This window comes from Malaya genurostris, chromosome 2 (genome assembly GCF_030247185.1).
Source record: "Malaya genurostris strain Urasoe2022 chromosome 2, Malgen_1.1, whole genome shotgun sequence".
In the NCBI taxonomy this organism is placed as follows: domain Eukaryota; kingdom Metazoa; phylum Arthropoda; class Insecta; order Diptera; family Culicidae; genus Malaya; species Malaya genurostris.
In genome coordinates this window covers 44,229,591-44,256,721 of record NC_080571.1, presented here as the reverse complement: position 1 = coordinate 44,256,721, position 27,131 = coordinate 44,229,591, and the positions used below count along the sequence as shown (strand labels likewise).

The window sequence follows — 27,131 nt, the reverse complement described above, 5'->3', positions numbered from 1 at the left end:
ACACCACCGGAACTATAAATGCAGAAAGCTATCAATCTGAGTGTCTCCAGAAGAGATTGCTCCCTCTCTATAAGAAGCATAGTACACCTCCACTGTTTTGGTCGGATTTAGCGTCGACGCACTATGCCGAAACCACTCTCAATTGGCTTGCGGAAAAGGGTATGAATTTCGTTGAGAAAAATATCAATCCACCAAATTGCCCTCAGCATCGACCCATCGAACGTTACTGGGTAATCGTGAAGAGGGTCTTCAAGAAGACTGGTAAGCCAGCTGGGAGCATGCAGAAATTCAAAAAAATTTGGGCTCAAACGTCCAAAAAATGCGATGCAACACTTGTCCGGAACTTGATGAAGAGCGTTCAATCAAAAGTTCGAAAATTCGTGAAGGAATAGCTTAAATTTCATCCGGTTTTCATTATGCTCAAGTTCATCCTCATACAATAAAGTATCAAATTTAGTTTGAAAAAAATATCGTTTTTTATCATAACTTGAAAAAAGAAATTGTGGATAGCTTATTTTCGACACACTTCTTACTCGGCAACAAAGAAGAGAATGGAGAATGTCGCAGATGCATGAATCTTGAGCTGTACCAAGAATACAAAGATGCGGACATTGGAAGGCTTATAAAACACGGCAGACTACAGTGGGCTGGACATGTAGCAAGAATGCCGGAAGAGAGAATGGCCTATGTGATGCTCAGCAGAGAACCTGAGAGCGATCGTCGACTGCAGGGTAGACCGAAGAGGATGCACGCGCAACGGGAGTACAAAACGACTGGATAACGGAGGCTCAAAATCGAGTATTCTGGAAAGCTACAATTCGTTCGGTCATGTTCCGAAAACGGGGTGTGCACCATCAAAGTAAAGTAAAGTATGTACTATCTTTTCATAGGGTTCTCCTGCTAGGCAAATTTGACAGTTGTCGTTTGCTGGAAAATATGATAAAAACTGAAAATATCATTCGACAGTTTTTCGATGTAAGGTTTTGTTCGACTAAATAAGCATTGCATAAGCCATTTTTTGATATACTAATTTACTCAAAACAGTCACTTCACGGACATTTTAAGGGGCATAACGCATCATTGTTGTGGGCTACAGAGATTCTTTCCATCGAAGAAGACAAGTGGAAGAACTTTTTCCCCGGTACACCTTCTTATGTGATTTTCGGCCAAGATACAAGGTCTCCGGGCAAATCACTTGTTACCTATGACAATCAGATGACCAAAAAGCTGCTCACTATGGTAAGCCAAGTGAAAAACTGGACAAGAAGACATATGCACCAAAGAATAACAGCACTCCCTCCACACCAACCCCGAAAAACCGCAGTATATCGGAGACAGCTATCAACTATCCTGCTCAACGAAACCATTAAGACTATCCTCTATAAAGACTGTCCCAGAAAGTATGAACGCAACCAAAAACCGCTGCCATTTCGCAATGGTTCAGAATCTGTCTCTAACCACTTGTGCAGTTGATTATTTGTTTTCATTAGTTTGTTTCGAAATGCGTGGACTTTCAGCAGAACAACGTCGAAAAATTGTGTAGAAATGGTGCACAGAACGCAGACTGTCACTGAGAAAGATAGCAAAAATGGAAGGAGTAAGTGAAAAAGCCGTGCGAAATGCAATCAGGAAGTTCGGTGAAGATAAGACCTTTGAGGATAAATCGAAAACGGGTCGAAAAAAAGGTCCTGCTAACCCTCAGTTGGATAAACGTATACTGAAGGCGTTCGAGCAAAAGAAGGAGGTTTAAGTTCGGGATGTGGCCAAAAAAGTGGGCACTTCGAAGTCAAATGTTATTCGTGCTAAAGAACGTTTAAATCCTCGAACCTATAAGAAGCAGAAACAACCAAAACGTAGTCCGAAACAAGAAGCATCGATCAAACCGAGGGTTCGAAAGCTGTACAATACGATTCTTGCTGGAAGTTTGAATTGCATAATCATGGACGACGAAACCTACGTGAAACTCGATTGCAAATCCTTGCCGGAACCACAATATTATTGAAGTCGAAAAATTTGGTAAGAAAGCTATGATCTGGCAAGCAATTTGTAGCTGCGGTAAGATTTCAAAACCCTTCATCACCACTGCTTCAATGAACAGCGAAATATACATCAAGGAATGTTTACAAAACCGAATTCTACCCATGATTCGAAGCCACAAAAATCCTGTTGTCTTCGGGCTAGATCTTGCTTCTTGCCACTACTCGAAATCAACGGTAGAATGGTAAGCTACCAAAAGTGTCACTTTCGTCCCAAAAGACATGAATCCAACAAATTGCCCACAACTTTGACCAATTGAGGAATTTTGGGCATTAACGAAGGCACATCTTAGGAAACATGTCTCGGCAGCCGAAACCATTCAACAGTTCGAAAAAGATTGGAAAAAGTGTCAAAACTTGTCGCCTAGAAGTCTGTACAGAATTTAATTAGGAGCGTTCGCAAGAAGGTGCGCCAGCTAGTCTACAATGGCTAAGTAGCAAATGTTGAGAATAAAATTCTGTTGTTGTAGTTTAATATTATCAGTATATCAAAGTGCGTCCATACTTTCTGGGACAGTCTTTAGAACAAGGTACACTAGCTGCAGCTAACAACTTACCCTACGCCCCACCGATTGTTCCGTCAACAACAGTAATGCCGAACCAATGGACGGGAGCGTGAATAGCTAACCACTGCTCTCCCTTCATTCGCTGGATAGCAATGAAAGCGCTTCGCCTCCAAGGAAGCAAATAATAACGAGAATAAGCTTAAATGCAAAGGAGCCGGGTAAAGCAAACTTTATAAAAAAAAGCATGACGAATGCAAGCTAAATTTATATTACTCTTAATGAATGATCATTCATTCGGTGTGACTCATGCAGCTTTGTTTCAATAATTAGGATATTTATCTGATTAACCTCTTTTCGTAGATCACTTTGGTCACGGCCATTCTCAGAACATCTTAGAAGTTCACAAAATTATGAATTCTTGTTCGCGATGGGCATCCCTAGACGTAGCGATCGTAAACACTCCAAAGTCGCGGCCGCTACCGTGCGCCCGCTGTCGATGATGATAAAACGCTATTCGTATGTTTCAATATGTTACTATAATTTTCAGAACCATCGGTGAGACACGATCAGTTCTATTCCATCCATTAGCGGTAGAACGTTCTGCCCGATCGATCGGAGGTTTTGTACCATCCGGTACAACAACAACAAAAAAAAACCACAATCACAACACACAATATTCGGTGGTTATTCGCCACAGAAAGTGTAGACGTGCTCAAACAATAAGTGCATTACATCAGCAACTCCGGCTTACTCGGTGCAAATCGCGGTATCCACCTGGGATAACCCAACAGGTTTGCCAGTCGAGAATCAGTAGCAAACAAACCACGGCGTGGATCGTGTGTACGGAATCATCTTTATTCTCATGACGCGATCGCACTCGCGCGGGCGTACGGCAGACTGAACCGGTGGAAAGTGAGACCAGAGCTAGTAACAATACAAAAAAACAATCAAACAGTGTGTTGAAATTGCCGGTGGTGAGACAGCTGAGAAAAGCTCTATCCAGACAGATCGCAGAATTAGTGCATCGCCTAGTGCATTGTTGGAATAACGTGCCTCGAACAGCATCATCACTGCATAACCAACCGGAAGCTGATGTAGAGTGTCATCACAAATAAACAGTACATACGTTAGTGGATGAAGTTTTCACTTTCACGTTGTGGTTAGCTGCTGCCAGCTTTTGGAACCGCCCAACCGGGTGCAGGAAAAGCCTCTACCGAATCTAGCAGAAATGCACTTTACAAGGTACTAAAATCACATCAACCGAGCTCGTGACGGGGGAGGGAGTGTATAATTAAGAGTTTATATTTTGTGACGCAGAATTATTTTTATCATTCAGTGGAATCTGCCTGCGATAGACTAAGTAAGATATTAGTTCCCAGTCGCTGGTCACGCTCTGATGTACGTTTTTGACCTTGACTGGAGAAGAGGTAGTTTGAAGCGAGGTTAGCGGAGCAAAGTGCGATCGTACAAAAAACAGGAAATATATTTCTTCGTCGAATATCGGTATAGCTTCAAACAAGCACAGTTTTGTTCATTCATCTAAATTGAATCGGATTACAAACAAAAAAACGTTTCTAAACTGCTGCCTAATTTACAGGCATGTCTGCTTTTGTGGTAGCCCCAAACATCAAACCCAGGCACCGTCTATGATACACAAGACAAGAATCTTTGTCATATATTCACAAACATATTGATATTATTTGAAAATATGATCTTGGAATTCCTGAACGGATTCAGGAATTCGAAAAAATTGGCTCAGGTGGCACGTTCTCCTGGTTCTTTCAGGATTTGTATCTTGGTTCCTTATGATTTTCCCGACGGGAAGGTGATGATAGAATGGTGGTTTAATTATACCTTTTTCATATAACTCATATTTTCATGAATATTACTAAGGGATTATTCAAAACACTTTTATTTGAATATTGAAACAGATAAAACGAACAAAGATGTGTTCCACATCAAAATACCCAAGCATAAACTTTCCAAATTATAAAAAGTTTTGTGCCAAGTCTATTGGAATTCTTCGCTTTTTTGGCATTTTCGCTCTACAGTATAATTTGTGACAATCTACTCAGCCGTCTCTGAAAAAAATGAAGAGAGTTCCGTTTTTAATTTTTTTACCACTATTTCCGTGAACAGGGATCCGGCATAGCTGAAATCACAACCTACAAATTAAAACAATTCTGAGCCAAATTTAGAAGATTTTTTTTTTGTATTATTGCTCTAGATAACTGCTTGCAACTTCATACATACTTAGCCCTGTATTTCTGGAATCCGGGATCCGGACAAAATTCTACACTTACTGATGGGAATATAACACCTTCCGTTTGAACCTACGGTAATGAAAATCGGTTAAGTCGTTTCTGAGAAATCGGAGTGATTTCTGGGTTGGAGTACACGATCACTTTTTTGGTACTTCCAGAACCGGAGACGAAGATCCGGTATAACCAATATCAGTATTATTTTTACGTTTCGTCTTTGACTCATCAGTGCAAAGCAGTTCAAATTTAACTGCTTAGTGTTAAACTCGGCAGTCCAATTTGAACCGTTAAGCAGACGTAAAGTTTCTGCTATTTACAGAACACTTTTTGTTTTGCAACGGAGTGCAATGTCTTTTCTGACGTGCCGAACGAAAACGTGTTTTCGACTATTTCTGGCCGATGCAGGTTTGGCCATTTAGGGGTTAGCCAAATTTTGTGCTAGGGCACATAACCGTTTTTTATTATTTTTGCGTTTCGCCTTTGACTCATCAAAGTCTCCACTACGTCTGCTTAGCGGCTCAAATTGAACTGCCGGGCTTAGCACTAAGCAGTTCAATTTGAACTGCTCTGCACTGATTAGTCAAAGACGAAACGTAAAAATAATTAAAACGGTTATGTGCCCTAGCAGAAAATTTGGCTAACCCCTAAATGACAATATCAGTATATTTGTTCATCAACTAACTGAACCTGTTCAGTTGAGGCTATTTGAAAATGTTTTTCTCAGTTTCTCAGTGTCACGTATAAAAAAACACGCTCATGAAAATGAATTTTTTATACTTATCACCCTGTAATTCCAGAACTGGAAGTCGTATCCGGATGAAATTTAAATGAGTTTTTGCTCATTTTACCTTGTTACTCCGGAATCGGAAGTTGGATCGAGATTAAATTCAGAAGCATGCTATGAAGGACCTTTCATTTGAATATGAGTTAAAGAAAATCGGTTATGCGGTCTCTAAGAAAATTGAGTGAACTGTGTTCTTTTATTTGCTCATTTACCCCGTTACTCTCGAACCGGAAGTTCGATCAGGGTAAAATTCAATAGCAGGCTATGGGACCGAGAGTCCTTTTTCATTTAAATCTAAGTTTGTGAAAATCAGTCCAAACATCTCGGAGAAAATTTGATGCACATTTTAATAACTGACTAACATACATACAGACACACACACGAAGGGAGAAAGACACACACACAAACATTTTTCTTACCTGACGGTTCTCCGGCCTTCGGTTTAGATTTCGATTTGCAGTAATTGCATAGGCTTTCTATGCGAGAAAGGAAAAAATCTGTTTCTGTCCATCTAGTGGTGTAATGAAGCCTTTCCTGTTAGCATTTGAGTGAAATTTCGATGAAATTTTTTTATCGATATTTCATCAGACGGATTGATGGAGCTGAAGCCATGAACTGAGAACTGACATAATTAAAATGTGTTTGTTTGACTATCACATAAAAAGATTCGAAAGTTTGAAAAGTGCTGGTATAAATTATGGAGATTTTTTAAATATATTTTACAATTTTGCGGTGTCGTTTAAAAAACGGTTTGAAATTGTTAACACTCATGAACATGTAACTCCGAAGCTTGAAGTTGGATCCGTGGTCGATTCAATCATAGGATCTTCTCTTTAGATTTAAGTTTGTACAAATCAGTTCAGTCGGCACTGGAAATCGAAATTAGTATCTTTCCTTAGTATTTTGGTCAAAATTTCCGGTCTTCTCGAAACCAGAACTTAGCAACCGGAACAGCCAAACTGAGTTTCTTTGGCCATCACCTCATAACACATCATTCAATGAATCGTATGATCAACTAAGAAAAACACTTTTTTTGGTCAAAAACCGATTTTATTTATCAATGTAATTTTTTTGAAGAGCAATACAATTATTCCAACGCTTCTCTAGCTTCTCGATATCGTGCTTGTAGAATGAATTGTCTTTTGTCTCAAAATAGGCCTCACATTCAGCAATTGCTTCTTAATTTGAGATGAATTTTCTTACCGGCGAGTATGTTTTTTAGATCAGCAAATAGCCACTAATCATTGAGGACCAGATCTTGACTATATAGTGGATGAGGAAGCAATTCGAAGTGTAACTCATTCAAGTCAACCATCGTAGGAATCGACTTCAGAATCGGTGCATTGTCTTGGTGAAACAGTGATTTTTTCATCGATATATGAGGTTGGGTTTATTTGATTTTTGAATTCAAACGATCTAACAACGCTACGTAGTGCTCGCTATTGATTATTATTCCTTTTCTCAAGATAGTCAATGAAGATTATACGTGGGCTTCGGAAGTTATTCGCCGATTGCAGTCCACTCTGATGACGATCGTTTTGATTCAGGAGTGAGATGATGAATCCATGTTTCATCCATTGTCACATATCGATGCAAATAATCGGATGTGTTACTTGTAAACATGACCAAACGTTGTTGTTTTTGAACAACTGTGAGCAAACGTGGCACGTGGAAATAAATGCTCCGAAATCGAGATTATGTTTAATGCCTATAGTATTAGAATTGCATGTAGCCACGAGATTTAGTGTCCCTCGAAAACACATTTATTTGAAAAAATCGAGTTTCTGGAATTAATGAGAATTTTGATTATTTTTTATACAAATCTACTTCGACTGGAGTGATAGCTAGTCAAAATTTTATAAATCTTCAAGTTCATAGACTCATTTTGCAACGAAAACATTAACAGCCACACTTACAAATTGCTTGCCAAATCTGATCTGATTTCGTCCAAGATTTTCGAATTTATTCTATATTTGTAGCTTTCTGCACGGTATATTTTCTTGTTTACCGTACCTGTAGTGATGCGGCTTTAGCTTACTCGACCACAACTGCAGATTGTCTGATAAACCAAATATGTTTTTGGAAAACTTGGCGTTTTCTTATCGTCCTGAAATTTTCCTCTCCACCGTTCCGTAGCGTGGCAGTATGAATATAATATAGTATAAAGTTTCATCGTCCATTACCATGCAAGAAAACTTCGTGAAATATTCGCGATACAATTTGCGAACCTGAGTTTTAGCCGTCACATTCTTTTGATGTGGAACACGTCTTTATTTTCTAACATATGTAGGGGTGCAAATCAGAAATTCAAGGAAAAATACACGTAGAAATGTGGTCAGGGTTTAAACACTTACAGCTCAGTCTATTTTGTATCAATTATTAATATTATTTCATCATTCGATTGGAAATATTTCTAAGCTTCGATTTGAATGTATCAAGCCACGTATTTTCAATTATATATGATTGAAATTTCGATTCGTAGCGAACAGTGTCCTATTTTGTCTGCTAAAAATCTCCGGCAAACCGGATTTCCCTGCCATAGACGACGGTTTTGAAGGAGTAAGCGATATACCAAAGAGAATGCATCGCTTTGATTGGTCAATCGATGAAAAGCGAAATTATAGCTAACTTTTCAGTCCTACGCGTTGCGTGCTAGAGGTAGGTTGTTGCTAGACAGCAAGACAAAAAGTGCCATAACACGTTTTGAAGCTTTCATTAAAATGATGAGCAATACTATGCTCTGATCTATTGTCATACAAGTTCGGATGATATTCCATGTTATGTCGTTTCACCTGAGAAATTGACAACTACCCCAGGATAAATGTCGAGTGGTTAAGATTAATTTCTAATTTATATAAGATGAACCCGATTGATAATGAGAAAAAGTTTATTGTTTCAACGAAATCGCAGAATGATGAAGAAACTTAACGCTATAAAAATAACTGTTTGCAGTTCGTGCTCGCATCTCACCCGCACAGTCTAAAATCGTTTACGATCGAAGCAACCGAAACAAAGACAATACAGTACAGTGAACAATAGAGTGTACGGAATGGTCAAATACGATTTAACAAAGCCTGAAACTTGGCCTACAAGACCAAATTCAATTTGTATTGATTTCAAGCGCTGCAAAGTTAGACCAGCAGCAATCGAAATTGAAATCTGACTTAAAGAACGAATGCATCTAGACGCTAATAATGTAAGTGAGATTCAATTCAACAAGGCGTCTAACTGTGTGTACAGTATGTTTAAACGTGAATGCATTGCAATTGCATTCGCTTCGATTAACAACGTGGTGCACAACGTTTAATGTGACAACATTAAATACAAAATCCCTGTGCACATGGTGGACAATGCCATAGAAGTATGCGTGCATGACCTTCCCCCGCAGGCCAGCGATAAGTGCGTTCGGGAGAATATGTCGCAGTACGGTGAAATCCTTTCCATCGAAAGGGAAGTGCGGCGGAATTTTTTCCCTGGTATCCGGAATGGCGTACTAGTGGTACGTATGCAACTACGTAAGGCAATTCCATCTTACATCATTTGTGGTCAAGGTGGGACACATCCATGTAAAACGCTGATTACCTATGAAAATCAGCTGGTTACATGTCAGTTCTGTGAACAACCTGCACACTACGGTAAACCTTGCACTGAAACTGCGAAAAGGACATCTTCAACCAAAGACAAGGTTAACCGTTCAACGACGAAAACTAGTGAGCGCAGTACTTCTGTTTCACCATCAAACCAACCAGCACCTGTAACCAATGTACAACAAGGCTTTTCTACAGCAACTAGCAACGAGCTCAAGACTGCGAACAACAAGAAAACCGAAACGAAGACGGAAATCAACATCAAAACCACCGATGCGGCAATGGATGACGAGACGAGTCACGAACAGAGTGCCCCTCAACCCTCGTAGGCAAGGAGATCCACTTCAAGAAATTCTTTATTTAAAAAATCGGCTAATTCGGCCACTTAAATCTTGTTCGCAAATAGGCCTAAATAAAAATATCTTCTAAATAAAAATGACTGCTTGCATACAAAACTTGAACACAAGCTTGGCGAAGAGAAGCTTAAATATCGAAATCCGTATCTCAAGTATGTACAAAGATATAATTGCATACATTTGGAATATTGATATAATTTCGTCGGCTATAACACAAATACAAATCAAGACGAACAATGTTCGTTGTTGGTTCCTAATCAAGATCAATCTAAGCAGACTCTCGTTCAATTGCGGATTCGAAAGTGTGACGATTGATTGAACTGTTTGATTGTACACGGAGAACCCTTCGATCATAAAATTGCGATATCGCAGTTTTTGATTTTTGCGATAGTTGATTCAACTAATTTATTTTTTATTCAACCAATATGGTTTTTGATTTGCATATATTCAAGTAGCTGAAAGATATGTTGTTTTGAATGCTGTCAAATGCCGGAGACAGTTGAAAGCAAAACAATAATTGCAATGCAAATTCAACAACTTTTTTAGTTGAAATCTGTTCGCGTCGCTTCAAAATGTCAATGAAAACAACATCGATGGTTAAAGCGTTTGGTGGAATTGTGTTCATTCGATTTGAGAAATTTATGATAACAAGTGTTTATCTAACAGCGGTGTTGTGCTAAAGTTAACCTTGTTTAAGATGAAAAAGATTTGGTGACAAATTAGAAAATGTTAATGAATGATCATCTCGTAATCTTTCAGGTATGCGCAGAAATTTTATGTTTCAAATTCGATCATTGATTTACTTCCAGCAGACTGTTTTGCTTCCAGCTGTTTGATACCGATGATGATGTTCATGCATTAGCAATAAAATGCTTTTTGACATGAATTTTATTTATGAAAGTAACACGAGCGAAGGGTTTCAAACACACAGAACGCGATTGAATGGCGCGTTTAAATTAACAGAATTTTGTTTCAATAACAACACCAGTTATTTCAACTAAAATATTTGTTAAAATTGAAAGGTATGTGTCCTCACTAATTGACAGCATTTTTTTTTCAAACAGTTAAATTAGTTGTTTCAACCATCGTTTCTGCTAATCGAAAAACAAAAATGACAGTTCAGTTAAAACAACAATCGATTAGTTGTACCAAATTTTAACCAATCGAATTCAGAAAATCAGCTAATATTCTGGTTGAAATGGGATCGCGGGTGGTTCCGTGTAGATCATTAGAAATTTTGGTTTCCTTGTTCTACATCAATGGCTCGAACAACCCCCTGGGGCTGATCCTTGTAGTTTTTATAATTACGGTTTCCTACAGTTTTCATGTTGAACGACTTTATATCTTGCTGGTGTTTTGAAGTAAGCTGGATTGTTGGAGACATTTTTATTTTTCTAACCACAGTACGTACCGAAAGATTTGGTCTCTTCTGCAATATTTGCTTCACTTTTGCGTCCTTCTGGTGGTTCCTGAGTTTGATTTTTGTCCCTCTCCCAGCCTTCCTGGCTATTATGAAACGTGTATCGACATATTTAAGAGCGCTATGGACAGTACTTGCAGGAAAACCAAACTTTTTTGCAAATTTCCTTGCTGACAGTTCTGGATTTTCAATGCGACCACACGCAATAACTTTTCGCACGTTCTCTTCTTCCGACGACATCTTCGATCTAGAAGTTAATCTTGAAGTATCACCAAAAATATATTTTACACAATGAACAGACGAATGTGATGTAGCACTTCCAGATATATACGTATTCGGGGGTGTCCTGATTTTTTCATGAGCAAGCCTTATATTGTCGTGAAATGACTTTGTTTCAAGTGTTCCAGTTAATTCAATTTCGACGATTGTTGCGATCCGTCGTTGTCAAAACACCACCACAACCGACTACTTTTCTGTGAAAACAAAAATAACTGTGTCCAAAATTAGTGTGTATTTCAAAAGCCAACCACTCAGTGTATTTACAGTTCCAGTCGGTAGATTAGCAGTACGTATTGTATAATCGCATCCGTTTCCTTTTAGAATGGATGCTAAACTTTTAAGCCTTATAGGGAAAGTAGCTTATCATAGTGCATGTTTCAGGCAGTATGATGTTGTCAGTCATTGAATTGATGCGATTAAAATGATTCAGCACTTATACCACCACTTAACACATCAAGTATTTAATTGCTTTCAGATTATTGACATATTGTTAACAATTAATCGTTACATGTGTTGGCGATTAAAAATAGCTAAAAAGAAATAGAAGTTAAACATTCCTAACACAGCTATAATCTGCATTCGACAACCGAAGGAATGAAATAAATTGACTAGAAAATTTCACATCTAGAAAAGTACCATTCTTATCGAACCGTGCATCAAGCAACCATCAGGCACTGATTTATTTGTTTTGAGTATTGGCGGATAATGCTAACCTAATGAGTGATGTAAATATCATTCATATCTATATTCCTCCTAATATGGTACTAAAATACACATCACATGCATACATATTGACTAGCGTAATCAAATGGGAGGAGACTGATTAGTATGCGAAAGGGAACATCATCTCCGAGGTTCAGGTGATCGGCGGGCATTTGAATAATATTACCACGATTTGTAACGACTCGAATGCGGATGGAACTTCTTCCCTAACTGAGTTTATTATGCATATTAAAAGAGCAGATTAATTATTTATTATATAGCACTGATATATTGCAAAAAAAAAAGAATGTACAAGAATGGGTAAAACTGAATCGCGAATATCTCTTGTTGTTTTTAACGCAGTAATCCATATCAACGACAATATAGTCAGCAATTTATGATAAAATTTTCAGTAGTATGAGATAACCACAACTGACTCAAAGTTGAAGTTTTCTAGTATTAAAATGAGGCGCGCAAAATTTCAACCGCATGAATTGAACGAATTACCGCACAAAGCGTATCGTGCAAAAGCGACACATAGAAATACGAAATAATTGATTTTCTCGCCTATAGCGAAATTGTTCTAATTGTTATCGACCAAAAACTTCGACATGATGCAAATACTTCACCTCGCTGGTTCCAACTATGCATCGTTTTATAAAAGAACTGAATAATGTTCAAACCTTTTTTATATGTTCAATTTTACATAAAGAACCATAGATAGAAGTTGTTTCGAATGAACCGAAAGCGAAAGCTCGATTGTTTAAATAACAAAATGATCAGCTATCTATCAAACCAAAAACAAATAGTTGTTTTAAACTGAGAAATTAAAGATTCAAGCCTGAATCTGCCTATTGTAAATTAGAGCTTGATTGGTTAGAACAAATATGGATTGTTTCAAGAACTAAACCAATTGGTTGAGAAAAACTGGGGTGGAATATTACACATGGGCTGGAAAGTTCCGGACCTAACAAAGAGAACACGATTGTTTCGATTCAAAATTAACTTTATTCATCAACGTAATCTCCATCAAGAGCAATGCAATTTTATCTTTTACCTCAACATAGGCCTCAGTTTCAACGATAACCTCTTCATTCGTGCAAAATTTCTTATCGGCGAGCATTTTTTTCCGATCTGCAAACAGCCAGTAGTCACTGGATGTCAAATCTGGCGAATACTGTGGATATAGAGAAATTCAAAGTTCAATTCATGTAATATCGCCATTGTTTTGATTGACTTGTTACACGGTGCGTTGGTCTGAAGAAACATTTTTTCTTTACAATATGCGGTTGTTTCTTTGCAATATTAACATACACTTTGCAATATAATATACACTGTTACTGATATTTCCTTTCTCAAGATAGTTGATAAATATTATACCACGCACATCCCAAAATACCTAGGCCAAAACCTTTCCAACCGATTGTTGTGCTTTCAGAACTAGGTTCACAAGTTGCTGTCCACTCAGATGAACATCGTTTTGATTTCGGAGTGAAGTGATGAATCCATGTTTCATCCATTGTCACATATCGACGCAAAAATTCCGGTTTGTTACGTTTAAACATGGCCTAACACGGCTCAGAATCATCACACGTTCTCGTTTTTGGTCAACAGTGAGCAAAAGCGACACCCACTTTGAATAGACCTTTCTCATAGCCAATGCTCGTGAAATATAAAGCCAACACGTTCTTTAGATATCTTTACGATGGCAGCTAACTTACGCGACTTAATTTTTCGATCATTAAAAACAATTTTGTGGATTTTTTTTTGTTTTCTGGTGTTACTGCCTCATTTGGAAGTCCACTGCGTTCTGCATCATCGTTGTCCCTATGACTACGTTAGAAGTCCGCAAATCAATGTTTTATTGTTTTTTTTCTAGTGGAGCGGACTTTTCAAGCCATTGAACGGTACTGTTTCCCATCAAGAATCAGTGTAAAATTAAAACACTGAATTGGTTTTGATCCAAAATAACAAAAGTAGCGTCACTCTTAGCACAATAACTCACAAACAAATAAATAGAATATCATGCAATTTCATGAGCTGGCTTTTGAAGGTTAGTACTAAGAAAAAAAGGTGACTGCAATAAAACTAGCGCCATCTATGTGTTAGGCCCGGGACATTTCAGCCCATGTGTTATTATTGATTTACTTCATTTCGAATGAATTATATCTTAAAATTTGAAGGCATTATAGATACATTTTGTCCAAGCTATATGATTTGTGTTTTCGAGAAGAGACGAATAATTTATTGAAATTTATGTCATAAATTTAGAAATTATTGATGGTCACAATCGATTTGTTGTGGATTTTTCAAATTTAAATGAATTTATGAATTAATTTAAACATTGCATTTTTAGCGTCGTTGTAATGGGTCTACACAACCCTTAATTTTTTTTCTCTAGTGTGTTTCTCTTTATGCCGTCAGAATTCTGTAAGTGAAGTATTGAAAGTTTACAGTATTCACACAGTCAATCAACTAGTACGTACGATTATCGGTTTTCGTAAGTGTGGAAGAAGCACGTCAGTTTTATTGGTATTCAAGTCCTCCAGTTATGTCTTTGACATTACCCACCCACCTTTTCAATGTATTCATTCAATATAAGTTGAATCTAAATGGTTCAGATTTAAGTTAGGTGTTCAGTCGAAAGTGATGACTTTTCAGCTCTATTATATACATGATTTGGTTATTACCATTAACACATAAATTTTTCCGTTTTTCTTGACTTGTCGCTCTAAATATTGGTTTGAAATTTCAAAATTGTTTTTTTCCTGTAGTTTCGGAACAGGTAGTCGGATCCGATAAAATAAACAGCAACATATGGAGCAAGAACACCTTTAACTTAAAGCGAATCATGTGAAATTCGGCTCAACCATATCTCTGAGCCTTTTTGTAACTTTTGACCTTTGGTAATTTTGGAACCAAGAACTGGGAATTGGTTAAACGAAAAACGATTCGTTTGGCTACCAACTAACATAATCTACTATATGAAACAGTTTTGGTTTCAATTTAGAAGCATGTCTCCATTTGAATCTATGTTTGAAAAAACTCGGGTTTTTTCGGATAAAAGTAAATGAGATTTATCATGGAGTTTTTGGTCCCTAAAATCCTTTTTTTTTGTTCATATATACGTTTATTTCTTAAGGTATTTCACAAAAAAATTTCTCAGTCGTAACAGTAATTTTACATGTCAGTTTTAACCGAATAATAATCTACTAGTCACAATGTTTTGTATTTAATAAAACATATTTCAACTGTATTACTTTATGCGAGTATCCGTTACTCCAATTTCTGAAGTGCTGCCAGTTCGCTTTTTCACTACACTGACGAATAGCATGTTTTAGTTCTTATAGTGTTGAAAAATGTCGATTATCGTTATCTGCATCAATTGCCATCGTCTATTTAGGATGTTCCCTTCAAATCCCATGACCAACAGCCATGGAATGAGTAGTTTTACAAAGAAAAACTTTTATTTTTACCGTGAAAACTGTTTCACTTTTCAGTAAAATCTCCATCTAAAGCGATACACTTGACCCTTCGGTTCTCGAACATTTTGATGCCCTCTGAAAAAAAAAGATTTGTCAAGGCCTTCAAAATAGGTTTCTGCAATGACCTCAGCATTCGATGAAAATTTCTTTACTTGGAGAAACTTCTTCAGGTTTGGAAATAAATAATAGTCGCTGGGGACCAGGTCTGGAGAATACGAGGGATGGTGGACCAATGCGTATCGCAAATCATTCAATTTTACCGTTGCTTTTATGCATGAATGCGCTGGTGCGTCTTTTCCATACCAATTATAGTAAAATGAAATACTATAATTGCTTATTTAGGCATTATTTACTTCGGTATAAGTTTGCTATCGCTATTTATTCAGGTAGTGTTTATATTTATGTTTGGCTTATTTTACCTAGGCTTCTGCCTCGGTCATTCACCGAAGGAAAGCGCACTGCAGTTCTTTGTTTCTATCGTGTAGATCGTAAATAATTTTTCTGTGTCGATTCTCTCGGACGAAGGAAGAATGCGATCTGCCTCACAGGTGCGCATGGATTTTAAATGTTTCACAATCAATTCAATTTAATTCTTGATTTGAAGAAAAACAGGGCATAAGCGAAGTAGGTGGTCGCCTAGGGCGCTGAGATCAAGGGGCACCGAAGCACAGAATTTTTTAATTTTTTTTTCTTTTTTTTTGTATTTTTCCCAATTTGAAAAGTAAAACGTGCGATTTTGGCAAACGGAATTTCTAACGCGTGGAAGTTAGACGTTAATGATTCAATTTTCTCAGTGCCATTCCAAATCTTTTTGAAATGATCGTTCTTGAGCTAATTTTCCACAATTGTAAGCAGTATATTGTACAGACTCAACATGGATCTATGTCCGTTGGTTATCAAACAGACGTCATTTACACGGATCTCTCGGCAGCCTTCGATAAAATGAATCACGCTATCGCCATTGCTAAAATAGACAAACTTGATTTTGGCTAGAACGTTCTCCGCTGGATTATTCATACCTAAGCGACCGACGCCTTACCGTAAGAATCGGCGGTTGTGTATCTGATGAGTTTTACGCTTCATCCGGAATACCACAAGGCAATCATCTAGGCCCACTGATAGTTTTGCTGTACTTGAACGATGTAAATTTTGTCCTTGATGGGCCGCGGGTTTCATTTGCTGATGATCCTAAAATTTATAACTTAATCCGGAAAATAGATAATGCCGTATTCCTGCAACGCCCACTGTTAATTTTTGCTGACTGGTGTGAGATCAATCGAATGATTCTAGACTCCTAGAAATATTCGATCATAACATTCACAGAAACAAAAAATCCTGTTCGTATTGACTACTGTGAAAGATCTTTGCATTTTCCTCGATGAGCAACTGACATTTAAACAACATCAACCATAGAGGATAAATTTTATGTTATAAGACCCTTTTCGGGTCGATCAATTTGGTATAGATTGCGAAACATTCACAAAAAATGTCTATCCCAAAAATGAACCTTGAGTCGGCCCTGGAGAATAGTTTATAAAATATATACGCAGTAATATGAATTATGATCATAGGGGACGGGTATGGGTAAGTCGATGTCTTTCACGCAGCCCGCCTGGGTTCGATTCCCAACCCCGCACATAGGGTCAGAAAGTTTTTCTGGCCCGAAGAGGTGAATGACATTAATGTTAAAGCCTCTATAATAGAAACAAAAAAAATTATGATCAAATATGGACTGTGGAATAACAAATTACACAGTCGATCGATCAAACTATACGTGATATTATTTTCCTAGCATATCAGTCCATATCAATTATGGAACTTGAATACATGAAAAGGTTGAAAATGACATTTGGCGATATAGTTGTCAACTAAAAAGAGAGAAACACACTTTACGGTCACGTAGTTCTTGACAAGAACGTATCGAACCAACACTGGTTCGGATTATCGGTGAAGAGGTGAGCCCGGCTTCGAACTATACATAGCTGAACATTATCCTTGGCAAAATAATTCTCGATCTGCATTAGTCGCTGTACGGAAAGCGAAAGATGAGCTAGTGAATTTGTAAGGGACATTAGCGGTCGAAAAGTTTCCCTACAAGAATTCAAAACTTGTGACAACAACTGCAAAAATGCTGAGGTTTGTGAATATTTACAGTTCCAAAAAAACGATTGGATGAACACTGTTTCGAGTTCTGATTGTTTGTATACCATTTTTACTATACAGGTTTGATAAGTTTTCCGTCTTGTAGCTTTACAAGACACTCAAAAAATGTAGATCATACTATACTACTGTGGGCAAAAAATAGTAAGACTATGTTCATAATTTCAAAACTCTTATTTCATTCTTCCAAATCTTTTTCGTCCCCCTCAAGGTAATCCTCCCCGGCCCCAATACACTTGTGCCAACGTTTTTCCAATCCTCGAAACATTTGTTCAAGTCAATTTCTGGAATAGCCTTCAATGCGCGTAGCGATTCACGTTTGATGTCTTCAATTGACTCAAAACAGTCTCCCCGGAGCGATTGTTTGAGTTTGATGAATAGTCATAAGTCACACAGAGCTAAATCAGGCGAATACGGTGGTTGGTAAAAAACATGGAACCATGGCAATAAAATTTCCATTCAATCATTTGAATGCGAGAATTCACGATTGCTCAGGCAACATGAAAGTTATCACATTGACCATAATCGTCGCTCACTTACGCATCGAATGAAATGTATGCCGTTCAATTGAGTGTGAGTAAGGCTTGGAAATAGGGTACATAGGTGAAATTATTCAAATTAACAGATGAACAATAAACAAATCATATCACTGAAGGGTTAATCGTAGAATTAAACTGAATTTATTACCTTCTTTACTGGTTGCAAACTAAATACCGTAGTAAAAGACATCTGGTTCATATAAACAAAGAGCATTTTAATATGTGTGCAGTGATAAAACACTGAAGTAATGTTCCAACAGGCACGTTCTAATGATTCGCTGCAACTACCGATACTCGTTGTCTAAAATTCCACTAGTACGCGGTATGCATGCTTAGTGATAAAATGTTTCATAAATTGGAATCCAACTTCATCTGCACGTGCAGTTGCATTGCTCATGATCACTAACTGATCCATCATAGACACTCATATTATCCAGTGTTTTGTGACTTTCCAATGATGCCTGCGATAGACGAAAGCAAAATGACAACATTCATGCGATAGGAAATGTTTGTAACTCGTCAAGCTCAAGCGATCCATAAAATGGCGACTAGCTGCCGCATGCCTTCCCATTCCTTCCTCTGTTTCGCTACTCACCGTATGTAAACAAAGGAAATATCACTAATTAAAACACAATTTTCTATACACGAGACTAAAAGATTTTTCGTCAAATGGCTACAGTAATTGAGTAACATTCATCGTTTAGAACAGAATCTTTAACAAAAAATTATCTCTAACGCAGAATTTGTGCAAAAATACATCAAACCTGAACTTCTTGAAATTTTTATACGTTTTTTTACCCACTTTATCAGCAATTATTTCAACACGTTTCAGTCCCTCTCTGGTACAAGTATACTTCACAATTCATTTATTTGAAAGAATTTTAAAACTTTTATAATTTTCTTCTTCAAAACTTTTAGAATTTTCTTCTCAAACAAAGTCTTATTCCAAGATATCCGCAACTGTATTAAAAGTACGTACCGTTGTCAAGGAAACAAAGAGTAAACAAATCGATTCAGTTATTGCAATCGTTTTTTAAAAATGCCACGTCCCTCTAGAAAAAAGTAAAACAGCACTTATTCACGAATATTTGAAGGAAAATCGAGTCGGTTAGTACAGTATGATCTATTAGCTGAAGAATTTGGTGAACATTGACTACTGAAGAAAGTTTTCCATTGGAATTATGTAACTATGGCGATTGAACATCTTCTTCCAACGAGAAGAAAAGGTCAAATCAATAGGTAAAGTTATCATATCTTCACCTTAATTACCGTGAGAAATATTTACTCCTTCGTTTTCTGATCTTTGAATTAATTATTGACTCCGAGAAATACGTTCTTATTATTATTATTACGAAAGTCGTTTATTTATCCCCGGCTGTAGTGTTCCAGAGAGTATTTATATTATTCGCATCGTCACTTTGAGTGACTGTATGAAATTTTTAACATTCATGACCCCCAGTAACTCTGGAACCGGAAGTCGGATCCAAATGTAATTCTAACCTAATTAAAGTTCTGTGAGATAAGTTTGAGAAAATCGGGCTCAACTACTCTGAAAAATTTTAATGTGTTCGGTTTCAGTTATTTTTCGCTATCCGGAACCAGAATCTGGGAATCGATTGAGATTGTTTGGTCATCTGCTAAGAAAATCTATTAACAAAAACAGCTTGTAGTAGGTAATGCCAGAGACATAGTCGCGAGATTGACGTAGGACTGCATTCGAGATGTTCATAGATATTAACTGATTTGATTTGACAATTTAAGATTTTGTAGTCCTGAAAAGGACCATTTGGTTTCGCAAGAATTCGTTTATATTCTAGGATTTAGAGCGGCACTTTAAGATAGTTTTCTAAATAAGTTCTTTACGTTACTCTTGGGGTCGTTTGGAGTTTGTGGCTTTGAGTCCTGGAAAGGACTATTTTTTTACGGATGATTACGTTTGTATTCCAGAAAGAAGAGCGCCATCCCAAGTCATTCACCGAGAAGAAATCATTACATAAATATAATCGTAACAAAGGTCGTACAATCGCTCATATATTTAAATATTTCATACATCTCAATATTTGAGTGAAAGAACCTGTCAAAATGCTGTACGGGATTCATTTCTGGCATTCAGAAGGGCCGAATTGTGGAATTCTCTACGATATCAAACACTGTTCGGAACATTTTTCTCGAACGCGATGCAGTCAAATGCTAGCTTTATTTGCGCTCATTTGGTGCAAATTTCGCGCAGCGTAAAGTGCACATCAAATTATTCTAGATTTGCACTAAACTAAGTATTTTTACCTCCGATTTGCAAAGAAGTAATCTTAATAGTTCTTTAGATAACATTTAGAGCCATTAGAACGGCTGATTTTGTACAATGTTCTCCATCGATGTCCACTTTTCGTTTTATTTTTCTCCAATGCAAACGACCAACACTCTTGTTTGAAGTTGTTGTTTTTCTGCGTTTAGGCTTGAGGAACAGAACCTAATATTCGCCATTGACTAAAGCACCAGTTGAATAATGCCGGGTGTAGTACCATTGTCTTTACGTAGGTAGAGGCCTTCGCACTAGATGTGTTTCCGCTTTCGTGTTGTGAAATTCTGTTCTGAAATGTTGTTCTATGAACTAGTTTCAAGGAAATCGCAGCTCTTTACAGAGTAAGTTTTTTTACGCAATGTTGTATGGCATTTTAAGCTCTTTCATTTGAATTAAAGTTTGTTGAAATCGGTTCAGCCAATTTTGTATGGAGCCACAAGACCTTTCATTTATATCTAAGTTTGTGGAAGTCGGTTTAGCCATCCCTGAGTGACTATTTTTTCCTTATTTTTGGTGCATATCACCCTGTGGCAGTCGGATCGAGATAGATTTCAAAACTAGTTTCAAAACCATTCGGGAAAAAACAAATTTCGAAAATCAGAAAAAATGCACAAATGATTTTTAAACAAAAAAAAATCATTGATCAGAAAACTTACTGCAGTCAGTACTGACTTTTTGACAACGCGATTCTTACTGAAACTGTTTTCGTTTGGCAAAAAGAAACAGTTATGAAAAGTTCACTAGCGAACATTCTGCTCGATGATATTCAAGAAAAAAGTTCGCACATTGAACATATAAGATGGATTCTCGAACAGAAGATATTTGGGAAATGAATTTTCATACCCGTTGTATCTTAACCCTTTGCAAAATTCATGATGGATAAATTCGCCAAAGAACAAAAAACTGAACCTTTCTGAAAATGTTCAGTGTGTGTAGGGTGGTTGATAAATTGATCAATAGTGGTGATGTATTTGAAATTTTGTACGGCACTTCATCAATAATAAAAGCAGCAAGTGCTTTGATTAATAATAGATGTAATGATAATAAAGCATGTTAAACAGCTGATTAAAAATATAAGCCATGCCATGCCATTTAGCTTGAATAACGTACGCATAAGTAACAGGAGCGCAGACTATCGCTATGCCAATTCAAATGCGCCATTCAAACATTGCGCCCACTGTGTGTTCGAACTTTGCTGACAATGCTGCGCTCCTGTTTGTTGTTTAATTGGGTTTAACCTAAATAGTGTTATGGCTCAGCTTGCTGGAATTAAAACAGCCTTTCGCTGCTATAATCAGTATTTAAAATTTGGCAAAAATATGTTTGTTCATATTATTTACCCTACTTACATCGAATATATTGCAGTCATTATTTCTCAGTGGCAGTTCAGTTGCGAATTTATTCAGTAGAGATTATTTTTTCCAACACTGAAACACAAAATTAAGAAATTTGGAAAACGTTTATTTCTCTTTTCGCGTGGAAGGTAGATGTTAATAATTTAAACCATAAAGAATCAAGGAAAGGTATTTTGGAGAATCTTATAGTAATAAATGTTAGGCGGAGACCTTTTTTTATAGCGGTTTTATATGCGTTTTTTACGCGGCTTTTCAATGCGGATTTCCGAAGTTACGCGGTTTTCTTATTTTGTCGCAGAAATGCATGAAACATCGGGATCTAGTGTTATTCCGATTTTGTTTAAGTCATTTCTTTGACACTTCGAATTTTCTTTTTTTTCAAAAAAAAATTTTTTGATTGCACCAGATCTGGACGTTTCACGCATTTCTAAGACATTTGGCCTCAAAAAAGATTTTTTCTTTAGTTTTAAGGTTTTTTCACATGGATTTCCAAAGTTACGCGGCCTTTTTAAGCGAATGAGGAATGCATTGAGAGGCATGAATTGAATCAGGGTTTATTTTATAACATATTCCGAAATTTTAGTTGAAATAGTTTTGCAAATAGGTGTAACACAACTATTCGCATCAAAGGGCACACTGAGGTACAAACGTGACCTCTGTACTCAGGTTTGCGCACGAGTTTAAAACATGATGTTTAAACTTGTACACTGCGCTTCAGTACGAATTTGAGTACGATTCAGTGTGTTCAAGCTTAAACGTGCGCATCATGCACATGCTGCGAATTCATAAACTCCACTTTGTGTCTTTACAGTGTGTTTTGGAACATGGTTTGTCACTTACAAAATTTGTTCATGTTATAGTGAATAACTATCGTGAATACATCACACAACTGAAATAAACCGTCAGAAAACAATAAAAGGAACTTTCTTTGCGTTTCGCCTTCGGCTCGTCAGTGCTTAAAGCAGTTCAAATTGAACTGCCATCTCGTGCCTAGCAGTTCAACTTAAACCGCTAAGCAGACGCAAAGTCCACACTACTTATGTGACCCTTAACGCCCGAGACGTCAGATAGGATATGGCACCTAGTGTTATATCCTTAAAGGGTCACATAAGTAGTGTGGACTTTGCGTCTGCTTAGCGGTTTAAGTTGAACTGCTAGGCACGAGATGGCAGTTCAATTTGAACTGCTTTAAGCACTGACGAGCCGAAGGCGAAACGCAAAGAAAGTTGAAACCAAATATGTGCTTTTTTGCACAAAACAAAAAACCCCTAAATGTTCAATAAAAGGAAGTCAAATCCCATTACGACCACTAGCGGCAGTGTTGCTAGATATATTAAGAAAAGAGCCATTGTTTGGACCTAATGTTGGGTTTTCTTTAACACCTTGTTCCCAAACGTTTTGCAGTCTTCGAAGTTATGCTTTCTCGTTAAATTTTCTAAGGAAATAATACAAGGGCTGATGTTTAAACTATTTTTTTTTGTAAAAGTATGTATCCTAATATAAAATTCCAAACGAATTTGAATCCGTTTGCATGAAAATATGGTATCGCTAATCAAGCTAAAACTTTGCATAGTTCTTATGGGACTCAAAAGGAGCACGAACAGTTTGGTGGAACGAAAAAATAACCCTTTCAATTTTTTTCTCTTACAACCTTGTCCCACCCTAGTATGTACTGTCTGTTGATTCTTTGCTAAATATATAAAAATAATTATACCTCATTAATTTAACACTCGAGCTTTTAGCCGAATAACTCTACGAGAATAATATTTTTATCATCTTTAAATCAGTGAAGAGTGTAAATGCGAAATGCGAATCTGTGTTGTGATGATTAATACACACATTTAAGGTTCTGTTTGATACACAGAAGAATTCAAACTTGATAAAAATATTATTAAAGTTGTAATTAAATCTACTATAAAACGTGCAGGCCGGATCTAATGGTGATAATAATGACAACCATAAGCATTGAAAAATATGTATTGATATAAAATAGCATCATTAATTATTACCTCTTTTTTTCAGCTTCCTGATTCGGATACGTCATTTCCGCATAACGCTACTCATACTGCTAGTGATCGACAGCTGTGTAGGGCACGTGACGGCCGATGAATGTGTCAGCACAAAGAGCGATCGTCACCGTACGATCATGGAAAAATACCGAGGCTCTGACAAGTGGAACACGATTCTGACGGAAGATTCGTTGAACCTGAAGGAAAATCAAACCGAATTGAATCTCTCGAAGCAAGGCTTCAACGCCGTGCACTGGCATTTGAGCAGCATCGTGGGCGAAGGATACGACGTGTACGAACTTGATATGTCGTACAACAATCTCGAGGACATCAATGAACTAACGTTTCTTAAGTTCTACTCGTTAGAAATGCTAAACCTGTCATATAATCGAATAACTACGATTCGCAACTTGACCTTCGGATCGTTGATTCGGTTGATGGATTTGGATTTGTCCTTTAATCTCATACATTCAATCGAGAAAGAAGCGTTCAATCGTTTGTACGGCCTGGAGTCCCTGAACCTACGAGAAAACTGCTTGATAACACTGAACCAACATCAGTTCCATTTCAACGATCATCTATCTTCGGTGCATTTGGATCACAATCAACTACTGTTCCTGCCTTCCGTCCTGTTTGACACACTGGCCATGGTTGAAGAGCTGTTTGAAATTGATTTATCCTTCAACCGTTTTCGGCGCATGCCTTATATAGAAGCTAAAGAAATTGGCTTGCTGAAAATCGACAACAATGAAATCAACATCCTATCGGTGAACCGTAGTTACCACGTGAGAGCACTGGAAGCACATCACAACGAAATTCATGATGCAGATCTCTTCCAGTTCAGTTCCGCGGAACACGTAGATCTATCGCATAACCATCTGGATAACATTGTCGGATTGCACGAAATGAATCAACTGGAATATCTGGATCTGTCCTCCAACAACGTTACGAAGTTTGATTATAACCTGAAATATTCGATTCGAAACATTCCTACGCTGGTAACGCTACGACTTCAGAACTGTAGTCTTACGGAAAGTAACATGGAAGGTCTTCTGACCTCGGATTCGCTGTTAAATCTAGACCTCTCGCAGAACAACTTCGTTTATCTGAATATCAGTCATCTGTCCAAACTGAAAGCCTTGCAGTACATGAGCTTGAACTTCAACTATCTTCAAGAACTAGTCGATTTCGAGCGCATGGGAAAACTTTTCCCTTATCTCGAAATGATTTCTCTTTCCTTCAACCGATGGAACTGTTCCTACTTTGACAAAGTGATGACCTACCTGAACCAAACCCACATTCGTACGACGACAGATCCCCGAGATTGTTGGGTCAATGGCAGTCATGTGGCCGATTCGGATGTGCTGGACAAATTTGAACCGGAATACACCATGAACCAGGTGAAACGGGACATGAGCATAGTCAAGAATCTCAGCCGCAGTATGACGTACTTCATGTATGCGTTGTTCTACAACATGCACGAAATGAACAACAACACCCAATTCCTGAGGATGCAAAACGATCGCAAGTTGATGCGAATGGACGAGGAAATCGCACACCTGATCGGAATGGTCGCCTTTCTGGTGGCAATGTTTGCCATCATTCTGGTAATCGCGGTAGGCTATGGGCTGCGCCATTTGTATGTCAAGTGGAAAACCGATCGATCGGTTAAGGTAGTTACGTACAGTAACAAACGGAACAATGAATTCAGTAACGGCGTTACCATCAACGAAGTTATGCGTGATAATATGTAAGGAAGTGGTTTTCCCGCCCACGAAGGGTGCCATAACTGTACCAAAATGTGAGAATCTGATCTTACGTAAAGTGATATTGATAATTGAAGTAAATATTTTTTTTCAAATAAATGGTAAATTGTTCTGTGATCCGAAATGTTATTGCGGCGATAGACAGATAGTTTTGTTTTCAATACCCAATGAAAAGAGTTGAAGTTGAATGAAGTATCAAAATTGAAAAGTACAAAAAAAGAATCTCCCAGGGAAAATAGGAGGATGTCCGATCTGCTCTATCGAAAAAGTGGAAGCGCCCGTACAAATGTTTATTTTTAAGATTGAAGAAATTCTATTTCAACTTTTGTCTATCATGTGATGTCATATAACAAGTAAAGTTCACAACAGATTTTTTCTGCAGTATTACTTCTTAGAGCCGAAGCAGATATTGCATTCGGTTTCTTCACAATTCGTTGATTGAAAATCGACTAATCGGCAAAATAACATGGGGACTCTTCTAATGAGGTGACTATTGGTACAATAACCCTATTTAAAGCAATAGAAAAAACGCTATTATGATGAATTTGATTTATCGATTTATAGAATATTTATAATCGAAAATTTTCGATTTTGTAATCCACCCTAACATGGAAATAGTCACCCTAGTGGCAAAAAGAGAATGTGATTTTTCCGTATAAATAGAGCTTCAAAATTATGAAGCCAGAGTACATCACGGCACAGTTTGGAACGGCGCAAAAGTTAGGTTAAATTGTGTGCTTTTGAATGAACATTGATTGATTCAGTGCAAACTGGCGCAAGATATTTTTTTTTTTTTATTCAATATTATAGTATAATTTTAAGGCACACTGCTTAAGCTCTAAGATGCCAAGGGTATTTACTAATCTTAATTACGACTAACTTAAAACTAGAAAAATATCATTATGTAATGTAGCGGTAGCGGATTCTCGAGAAGCTATCGGTAGTGGCCGGTGAATTGAATATCGCATGAGGGTCTTCCATATGCCGTTGGCGAAGATCCATGTTGGCCGCATCCTTCGGTCCGCGTGGGTCCGCGGGAAACACCCCCAGGCTACGAAGGCCCGGCGGGTGGCCCGCATGCTGGTTTTCGACTGGGGCGGCCTTCCGTGGACGATGATGGTGATGTTACGGAAGAGAATGAAAAAAAAAGTAAATATTGTGGAAACGGGGTAAAAAGGGGATGTGGGAACAAACTGTTTGAAAACGATAAAGATCTAATTAGTTGCCATCGGGATGGTGAAGAGATAGGGAAGGGGTAACGAAAAAGTTAGTGACAAAAAAAGATCTTGTTAGTTCCAATGAAGATGGTGGACAGGGACGGGGATCGAGAGAATCGGGCGGATGTTAGTGTCGAACCTGTAGGTGGAGTTTATACTTTCTGAGCGAGGGATAACACATTACACTTGTATATCAATGTGTTTAAGGTACTGGTATATGAGAAGCATATATAAACTATCCCGACTCGCCAACACATCCCGAACCGGAACCTCAGGCGGTCTACCTCGGGCCCTAAGGGATTCCAGTAGCTTCGACCTGGCGTCACGATACTCTACGCACGACCACACGACATGCTCGATGTCCTGATAA

At 37.6% G+C, this 27,131-nt stretch overlaps 1 protein-coding gene across 1 annotated transcript; it reads left to right on the top strand.

The window, feature by feature from the left end:
- Positions 1–3,094: 3,094 nt before the first annotated feature.
- Positions 3,095–25,643, top strand: LOC131430102 (chaoptin-like). The gene is made up of 2 exons (XM_058594785.1): positions 3,095–3,784; positions 23,792–25,643. The coding sequence occupies exons 1-2, from the start codon at positions 3,771–3,773 to the stop codon at positions 25,530–25,532; spliced, it is 1,755 nt and encodes a 584-aa protein (XP_058450768.1). The 5' UTR covers positions 3,095–3,770; the 3' UTR covers positions 25,533–25,643.
- Positions 25,644–27,131: the final 1,488 nt, after the last annotated feature.